This window comes from Coenobita brevimanus, chromosome 76 (genome assembly GCF_032717465.1).
Source record: "Coenobita brevimanus isolate Jiangsu-jjx chromosome 76, ASM3271746v2, whole genome shotgun sequence".
Lineage (NCBI taxonomy): Eukaryota > Metazoa > Arthropoda > Malacostraca > Decapoda > Coenobitidae > Coenobita > Coenobita brevimanus.
The window spans coordinates 10,731,213-10,741,722 of record NC_137029.1 but is presented as its reverse complement, the minus strand read 5'-3'; the positions used below and the strand labels follow the sequence as shown (position 1 = coordinate 10,741,722).

The window sequence follows — 10,510 nt, the reverse complement described above, 5'->3', positions numbered from 1 at the left end:
ATGGTGAGTTCATTGTCATATGTTATTCCAAGAATGTTAATGGAAGTGGCGTGTGGCTCACTTACATTGTTAAATGTTCCTCCATCCAACATATTACCATTATGCCAGGAATCGCACCCGGGACCCTTAGATAAGAGCCAGGCAGCATACCCGGGTTCTGTTCCCGGCATAATGGTAATATATTGGATGATTTTTCCTGTGTAAAGAACAGGCTTTTCTCTTCATTGTTAAGTGTGATGTGAGTGGAGCACCTGCATTCATGTGTCCTGCTGGGGATGAGTGTGGTAGAGGATTTGGCTAGGGCGATCGTCAGCCTGTTGTCCTCGGCTCAATTTTTCAATGTGTTGAGGTCTTGTTGCAGTGTGCAGGCTCTGTGTGTAGTGTAGTGTGAATTTGCAATGATGATGCCATCCGCATATGAGGCAGTGTTTGTGAGTGATTGGGGTGTGAGGATATCAAGCACGTATAGGTTTAAGAGTGTGGGTGAGAGAACGGAGCCCTGTGGAACACCATTAGAGAAATTTCGTGTTCATGATGACTTCCCTCGGAAAGTAGCATGCACTTGTTTCCTAAACAAATAGAAGACAAGCCAGCATTTGGTGTTGTTCTCCACGTTTGTGTTGTATATCTTTGTGATTAGTTTGCGTGCTCCAGCGAGTGACATCAAAAGTTTAATTAATATCTATTGTTGTCAAGTATGCATTGTGTGGGTGTCGCGGAGATGATGCCGTCCGATTCTTGTTGTGACGTAACGTTGTCAGTAACGTGTTTCTTGAGTGCAACCGTCTAAATCAGTGTTGTGTAGGCGCAGAGGAGACACTGGATGTGATATTGTTGAAAATGAGGCTTTCAGATATTTTGGATAGTATGCTAATTGGTGTTATGAAATTGTACGAGGAAGGGAGAGTTAAGTCCTCGTTTGGTTTCCGTGAAGTAATAATCATTCCAGACGTAGAACGAAAAGTGTCTTATTTAAGTTTATGAATATATGATTACAGCGACTCGATGGGAAAGTGTTGTAGGTTTAGTATGAAAAGGATAGTCATCTTTAAGAAACAGTATGCTAATATTGTCAGAAAGACAACAAGACGATGATGTTCAAGATAGAAACTCAGATCAGACGACAGAATCCTGAGCTTATTAAAAACATCACCCAAAAGCTAGACTGATTCGAAAGCAAAGAGCTAGACAGTAAACCTGTACCGGAAGAAAGTCATGATAAACGAATAAAAGCAAATTCGAACAATAGCATCATTCAGATACTTGTTTTTTATTTAAATAATTGTTATATATTTTGGCAGGAGGACAAATTCTCGGGTACTGATGAAGCAAGTGAGCGTAGTATATATCAAGCGAGTTTTGCACCAAAGAGAACACCCTGCCGCATAACTGGAGTTCATTCGCAGATCAGAGTCGTTGATTGTAATTTCATTATGTAATGGAATGAATCTCCTAGATCTGCTTCAAATTATAATTATTTTCGCGCTTAGCTTCATACCTCACTGGTCACAGCAGCTAATATTTCATAATATATCATTCCTCAGAATATTGGAGACCTGGGTTCTCTCAGAACACACTGAGAGCCTATAAACACTTATGGTTAGAATACGCTACCGGTTTCGACGAAACTCCGACGTGGCTATCAGTAGTAATAACAAAGAAAAGCAGAGGCTTAACACTTTTTCTTGAGAGATACAAGATTTAACAGTACTTAAGATTTTCATGTAAAGAACGTAGAACTAATATTTAAAACAGAATCCCAATTCTAGTGGAACACTGTACGAATAACAAGGTCATATAATGTGTAGGAACAAAAATAGTATCGCTAATGCACATACCCTTTCTAGATTCAAACCATCTGCGCTAAAAACCGGAGTAGTAGAGACAGGTGTATATTCTTTAGCCAGAACAGTGGCAGTTTACTCCTTTCAAACAGGGATAACGTTAGCAGTACGTCAGCATACGGAGGAAATATTAAGAAAGATTAAAATCCTAAAAATAGAAGCGAGTTTGAGTACTAATAGTTTAATTCCTTTTAAAAACAGACAGTATAAAATCAGGATAATTACCACCAAATGAATCCATATAATTCAGTAGATATTGTAAGTCAATAGTTCTAAACAAAGACTGTGGGAGAGACAAAGATGGATGAAGATTAATGGTAGGGGCAATGGTGACAGGGAATATATGCACATTTAAGAGGATTTTATAGGACTAAATAATGAAGTAAGAAATATGACAAGGAGAGAAAGTATGGATAAGGAGAGGACAGTCGCAGAAAATACAAAGACATATCACAAAATATTTTGGAAGTATGTACAGTCTACGACGAAGAATACGTCAACAAGTATTTGTGATCTGTACACAGATGACGGAAAGAGGGCTAAGACGAAAGATGATCAGGAAAAGGCAGTTGTGTTAGCAAACTACGTGAGTAGTGTAATTACCAGGGAACCTGAACGTAATCTACTGAGTTGAAGGCTGCGCCAATAAAATCTACATTGGAAATCATTATGGACAAAGTTAAACAAATAATAGAAAATTCACTCGGCCAGGAAAGATTTCATTCTGGAGTACTTAAGAAAATTATGATTAAGAACCTTGATCCACTGGAAATCCTTTTTTGAGTTTTCGTAAAATTATGGTCTTCGAGAGAAGTGAAGTCATTGAATGTACAGTGAGGTTGGATTAGGAGGAAATGGAAAATGTGAGTGCGTTTAAGTACTTGGGTAGTGTGATGAGTAAGGATGGTAGTTTAGAAGGTGAAGTGCATGCTTGAAGGGGTACAACAAGGAAGAAAGGTTGCTGGTTCCTTGAAAGCAGTGATAAGTAACAGGGAAGTGAACATGGAAGTGAAAACATTACTACGTGACGGTATTGTGATACCAACTCAAACATTTGGATGTGAAGCTTGGACCTTGTTGGAGGGACAGAAGTCAAGAGTAAGAGCAGTGGAAGTAAGTTATTTGAGAGGAGTATGTAGAGTCACATGGAAAGACAGACTGACAAATGAGGAAGCGAAGGAGAGTTGTGGTGTGGATGTGGACGTGATAGGAAGCGTTAGGAGAAACACACTGAGGTGGTTTGGCCATGTGGAGAGGATGGAGAGTGAGAGACTGACGAGGAGAGTGTATATGAGTGAGGTGTAGGGGGGAAGAGGGAGAGGGAGGCCAAGTATGAGATGAAGGGATGGAGTGGAGAGGTATATGAGTGAGGGGGATGTGAGCTGGGAGCAGATTAGTGAAAAGGCGGGGGACAGGGCGACGTGGAGGCGATTTGTTTGTGGCCACCCCTTACGGGATTGAGGCGTCTGGCAATAGATAGAAAGATAGTGTTCGTTCAAGAACAGTGAAATTCCAACGGACTGGAAAAGAACAAACATTAAGGCTATACATAAGAAAAGTAATAAGCGACCCTTGCAATTAAAGACCTGTGAGCCTGACAAGTGTAACATGCAAAATTATGGAATCAGTATTATGGCTACTAATAATTAAGTATATGAAAGAAAATAATTAGCTCAGTGACAAACAGTATGGTTTTTGCATCAGGAAGATCCACAACATTCCAACTGATCACTGTAGGCTACTAGAAAAATGGACTAGGAAGTGGGACGAAGTTGGAACCGTGACTGCTGCCTGCTGTGAGTTTCAGAAAACATTAGAGGAAGTTTCACATTGCCGTTTAATTGAAAAATGAAATACTATAATACCAGAGGAGAAATTCTCTTTTGGATAACATCATTCTTAAAGGACAGAAAGCAGAAGGCGATTGCGAATAGTGTGGCGGCAGATCGGAAGGAAGTAATCAGTGGCATTTCAAAGGGGGTCAGTGTTGGAGCCTTTGCTGTTTGTTATTTTTATCATCATGTACCAGACACAGTGAAGAAGAAAGAAGTGTTTTTATATGCTATTATACTGTTATTAAAAATATGTCAGGTCGGACTGTAATAAGATGCAGGAAGACTTAGAAGAGATGAAACAGTGGTCGAAGAGTTGGATCCTGAGGTTTCATCCACAAAAATGCAGTTTCATAATTGGGAAAACTAATGTGGAAAAATTGCATAATGTATGAAAATGAATGGAATTCAAATAGGAAAAGATCAATAGGTAGGAACCGACATGGATTTGAAATCTGGCAAAATAGATAAATAAGGCAACCACGTTTCTTGTTTTTTTTTTTTCGTTTTTTTTTTTTCTTAGATCAAAAATGTTTACCATTCTAAACAGTCTTGGTGAGACCACATTGTAATATATGAATCAGGTATGGTGTCCTTGTAAGGTTAGGGATATATACTTGAAAATGTCCATTGCCGAACAACAAAACTTGTGCCCACCTTAAGTGACTTATCAGGAGTCTGAAAAACTTAACCTTCCTACTCTGGGTATAGACGCTCACATGGAGACATGGCTGATTGCTATAAGATTCTGTGGGGAATGTATGACCAGAAGTCTGTGGGAATCTCTTTTGTGAGACGTGAGGATTTTGCAACGCGAGGCCACCGTAGGAAAATCTTGGGAAACAGATCAGGACTCAGTATAAGAATATATATATATATATATATATATATATATATATATATATATATATATATATATATATATATATATTGTAACAGGGTCGTAACTAACTGGAACAGTGTGCCAACTTCATTCGTGAACTCTGCTTCTGTCTCTGACTTTGAAAGGAGATCGGGTAGAGTATGGGAAATGCAAGAACATAAATTTGTGTACAGAGCAGTTATACGGCAGGAATCCCTCAACCACTATACAAACAGAAAGAGTGACCCAGAGCTAGAGTAGCAGGCTCTTTAGCTTTTTCCAGAAGTCATCTAATTTTCGGTTAGCTTCTGTGAGTTTCTAAAATCAGTGGAAAGGATGAGATCTTCATTCATTCATCATCTATTCCAGTGTTGCCCCACGAGGAGCGTAGGAGCCTGTGGCTAGGCATGTTGATCCTGACATTTAAAATGAGAGCGACTAGCCTCACGCATCCCTGAGTGGCATTACGTGAGCAATAAACCCCAACAACCCCTTGGATATAAGCCTACACAGGGTCAATCCGATTGGAGGCCGTTCTCACTAAACCACCAGGCGCCATAATTTGGTTATATGGTTACCACCCATCGTAGTAAATGGTTTCCTAGTGTAAAGGAAAACAAGAATGATGCAGTGAAACTTCCAGATCACTCCATAGTACTTACTTTCAGAAACTGAAACCAGTTGTTTTTTTTGTGAAGGGTTGTTTATAGCCGAACTGTCTGGTTTACATAATGGGGGCAAAGAGTTTTCATTACCAAATAAACTCCTTTTCAGAGCAAACCACCATTTGTGTGTCAGAGTAATGCAAGCCAAAACCATCTGAATGATTATTTTCCTCATCCTTTGCGGGTTACGATGGACATTCCAGCATTCTTCATTAAACCAGACTTGCCCTTTAGCTTGGTCATTTACAGTCTCTCTTGTTACAGATATATAATAGGATACTGTTAGTTGCGTTAATGAGGATAATGATATTGATGAATAGTACTAACAGCAGCAGCAGCAGGAGCAATAGTAGTAGTAGTAGTAGTTGATAATGCTGATGCTGTAGTAGAAGTAGTAATAGTGATGATGATGTTGACAAGTACCCTAACTCCCCCAACTTCCCTTGCAGAACAAAAGATGCTGTGGACATAGGTGGTGATCGTGTCGTGAATGTGAGTGTTGTAAGAGAGGGATCGAACCACAACGCTACCACAACACTCCTCGTCACAGCATGGCCACTCACTCTAACTACGTCCTCAGGGGTAAGAAAAATAGCGTTCATTAGAGTTAATCCTGAAGGTTAGTTGGGAAATAAGTGTGGTGAAGGAAGAATCGGAGAACACTACCACAACATTTCTTTTCATAGCAAGACCACGCTCTTAAAAAGAAAAACAAACAAACAAACAAACAAAGCATACAGTTTTAGTTCGAGGTTATTTGAGGTTTATTGTTAACATAATGCCATTCAAGAACGAGCGACTGTTCACCACAGCGTTTACATGTTTAGACTTGGCAGCTTAGCTCCAGTCCTTCACTCTCCTGATGGCGCCATACAAGATTTGATGATGGATGGATGGATGTCAGACCTAACCTCGTATTCTGTCATCTATAATTTTGGCCAAGAATTGCCATGTCTCTACCTCGAATGCACAGCTATAACGAGACATATAACTTTGTCATAGCAATAGTGTTAATTTTGATCCCGTTAACTCTTATGGTCAGGACAACTCTAGTATTATATTCCAAGAAACGTAAGACGATTTTTTTTTTTTTTTTTTTTCGAGACAGTGTTACATCTGGTTCTGTACCTTAACTCTTACTGTCGGCTTTACTTGAGTAGTCTACTACACCTAACGCCAGACGATTTGCCCCAGCTAAATTAGTTCGAGGATCCCGAGAGTGTTAAGGTGGACGAAAAAATTGAATGTGCAGTACAGTCTTTGGTATTGTCTGACCAGGCAGTCTAAAAAAAAAAGAAAAAAAAAAGTAAGTTGAGTGGCTCTGTCTAGAAGGTGCATGTAAAACACACACACACACACACACACACACACACACACACACACACACACACACCTACTTCTGTCCTTTACTCTTTCCTCCCTTTTCATCTTTGCTTCATTTCAAAAAGAGTGGCTGTGGCGCAATCGAAAAATACTCGACCCACAAATGAAAGGTCCTGGGTCCATTTCCCTGGCTCGCCGTGATTCATTTGGCCGAGGTCAGAAATAAGTGTGATGATGATGATGGTAATGGAGGTTTCTTCAGAGGATGTAATCTAACAAAGTTATTTTATTCAAGGCCACTGATGTAAAGCACCCAGGAATTAGCAAGAATAATAATGATGATGATGATGATGATGATGATGATGATGATAGTGGTAATACAGACTTCTTTAGAAGATGTAGTCTAACACAGTCTATTTTATTCCAGGTCGCAGATATAAAGCACCCAGGCAGTAGCGAGCTTAAAGACGATGATGGGGATGACAGAGAGTGTGTGATGATGTGTGATGGATATGTGCCAAGCAAAGGCCTCTGTACCAACACCAATAGCATCCAAGAATTTAGTCCGTACACCACGCTCTTCACCTACATGGGCGTCAGGCTCACCAATGAACTCGTGGCCTGTATGTCAGTGGCACCCTGTCTACATTTATGTCTCCATACCTTAGTCCGGCGACCTACTGAAGTTTCTTAGTTTCTTTCATCATCCAAACACTTTTCCATCTTGGCGCCGTTCCTTTATTTCTTGACCAGTTCCTTTCAGACTTGTTAAATTTGTTCCTTGGCCAAATACTCCCAGTTACCTTGTTTATGAATTCATGCACTTATTTATTTGTAGAGGTATTTATTCATTGATTTTTTTTTTTACCTTTTAAAACAGTTTATCGGGCCAAAATATAAGCCAAACACACACACACACACACACACACACACACACACACACACACACACACACACACACACACACACAAGGTATTGGATTCTGTTTTCCTGTATGTTCATTATTTATCACTGCAATTTGGACACATCTAGTATACTTTAGCTGTGTTTAGACCATCCTGCATTGTCTTCAGGAAGTTGGTAATCCTTAATTTATTTTTCGTTACCATCAGACAGTTACAGGGAGTCGCTTAGGGTAAGTCTTTCTTATCCCTTTTTAATTCTTTGCAACTACTAAGTGATACAACATTAACCAAAATTTTTAGTCATGAAGAAACAGTCTCCATTAACTCTATCACAGCCCTATTTTTTTGGCTGATGATGAATTTGATCATTGAATGGTACCAAGAAATAGTCCCCTCTCAAGAAAGAAAAAAGAAAATAGAAAAAAAGTCATCCAGTTAGAGGAATTATATCACTACTGAATGTCAGAAAAGTTGCCAGTTGAATCTGGATTAACTTACTCATAAATCTGATTGGTCAGTTTCCGCAATTTTTCAACACTGGCTGCAAAAATGACAACAGTAACAACAACAACAGTAATAATAATAATAATAATAATAATAATAATAATAATAATAAATGTAATAATGATGTTGATGCGAATTGATAATGATGATAAGAGTAAAAACTACAATGCCATAAAATTGTCCAAGGACAATTCTGATTAAAAAAAAAAAAAAAAGTCCTACAGCCATTGCCTACTAGAAGCCGAGCTCTAAATGGACCATGACGTTAAGGCCACTGATCTTCAACATGTGACCCTAGATCATCAAGATTTGTAAGTCCACCAGGTTTTGTGGCTCTAGCTTTTTTCCTTCATGTAAAATCAGGTGACTTCTCTCTCTTCCGGAGTAGCAAAAAATATTGGACCTTTGGCGATAATAATCTGATCAGGACTATTTTAAGCATTGCATTTTGGCCATGTCCTAGGTATATGCCATACAAGTTTCAGCCTTCTAGCTTAAATGGTTCCTGAGCTTTTGAGTCACATTATTATTATTATTATTATTTTTTTCCGGATCCCATCCGGGTTCCAGCAGTCGGTTCAGGAGGATATTTTGTCAGATGAAGCAATCAACCAGTACTATAATATGGCAAAGAATGAAGGCAGTAGCTCAAGCGGTATGCAAATGTCAGGGATTTAGATCTTCCCTCAAATAACAGTATCGACAAAATCAAGAAAACTTCCCACTGGGATGTGGGAATTTTCATAATTATACTAATACTAGTAATAATAATCTATCTATCTATCTATAGCCCGACGCCCTAATCCCGCAAAGGGTGACCGCAGACAAAACGCCTCCAAGTCGCTTTGTCACCCACCATTTGACTACCCTCCCCCCAACTCACCCCCCCCTCCCTCATATACCTCTCAACTCCATCCCTCCACCTCATCCTCGGTCTACCTCTCCCTCTCCCTCCCTCCACCTCACCTACATACACCCTCTTAGTCAGTCTTTCATTCTCCATTCTCTTCACATGTCCAAACCATCTCAGCGTATTTCTCCTAATCTTCTCAACCACATCCACATCCACCCCACAGCGTTCCTTCACTTCTTCATTCGTCAACCTGTCCCTCCACGCCACTCCACATGTTCCTCTCAAGTAACTCATTTCCACTGCTCTCACTCTTGACTTGTTCCCCTCTTGCAAGGTCCATGCCTCGCTTCCATACGTCAGGGTAGGGATCACAATACTATCATGCAGTGACTTCTTAACTTCCATACTCACCTCCCTATTTCTCATCACTGCTTTCAGTGTACCAACAACCTTCCTTCCCTGCTGTACCCTTTCACGCACTTCATCCCCCAAAGTTCCATCCTTACTCATCACACTACCCAAGTACTTGAATGCACTCACATTCTCCATATCCTCACCATCCAACCTCAGTGCACACTCTGTGACTTCATTCCTCTCAAACACCATAACTTTACTTTTGTTTACATTAACTTTCAGATTCCTCCTCCTACACACTGTCCCAAATTCATTCACCAAACCTTGCAACTCCAATTCATCTTCACTCAACAGTACTGTATCATCAGTAAACAGCAACACCGGAAGCTTCCAAATCTCACCCTCATTCATTAGAGCCACCCCCACATCCACTGCCCTAATAATAATAATAATAATAATAATAATAATAATAATAATTTGTTGTTGTTGTTGTTGTTGTGGTAGTAGTAGTAGTAGTAGTCCATCCATCTATCCATCCATCATCCAATCCTGTGCCGCCCCATGTGGAGCGTAGGAGCCCGGGGCTAGGCAGTTGGTCCGGACATTGAAGATGAGTGACCAGCCTCACTTATCGCTGAGTGGCAATACGTGAACAATAAACCCCAACCACCCCTTGGATATAAAACAACACAGGTTCAATCCGATTGAAGCGCCTTAATTACCCACTAAACCATTAGGCGCCGTAATTTGGCTATATGATTACCACCCAGAGTAGTAAATGGTTTCCTGGTGTACAGAAAATCATTTGGCGTGTCACTCAGTGGAGAATCACCCATAGGCAGAGGGGAGAGGAAAGGTATAGGGAAGAAAGACAGAAGAGGGAGTGTAAAGTCACCCGTAGGCAGAAGGAAGAGGAAAGAATGAAGGAAAGAAAGACAGAAGAGGATGGAAGGAAGAGAGGAAAGGGCAGACACCCAAAGCAGCACTACATCGAGTGGATGGTGAGCGCCCCACCTACCGCTAAATATTATTTGTAGTAGCAGTATTAAAGTAAAAAGAGAAATAAAAAGCTGTGATACTGTTAGGTGAGAACAAGGTCAAGATGATATTTTAGAACAAATTCCTGATTTGTAACGAGAACTGTCTTTACTGGACCGTGCCGTGGCAGCAACGTGCCACGCGGTGTTTCAGGGAGCCACCATGGCCATCCTGCGCCAGTACAAGGGTGACCTGGGCCTTCAATCACTCTACGCGAACCTTGGCGCCATCGTGATGACTCCTATATCAGGCAAACTCATGGATGTCTTCTCTGGCATTAGGGGACGGCAGGATTTCAGGTGAGTGGCCTGGTGGTTTAGGGAATTAAAG

At 40.4% G+C, this 10,510-nt stretch overlaps 1 protein-coding gene across 1 annotated transcript in view; it reads left to right on the top strand.

Moving 5' to 3' along the window:
• LOC145408273 (uncharacterized) overlaps positions 1 to 10,510 on the top strand; it is a 35,100-nt gene that overhangs the window by 7,818 nt on the left and 16,772 nt on the right. Inside the window, exons 3-6 of the mRNA XM_080279042.1 lie at positions 5,653 to 5,785; positions 6,954 to 7,149; positions 8,534 to 8,590; positions 10,281 to 10,479. Coding sequence (XP_080135168.1) covers positions 5,653 to 5,785; positions 6,954 to 7,149; positions 8,534 to 8,590; positions 10,281 to 10,479 — 585 coding nt within the window. The remainder of the gene's footprint in view (positions 1 to 5,652; positions 5,786 to 6,953; positions 7,150 to 8,533; positions 8,591 to 10,280; positions 10,480 to 10,510) is intronic.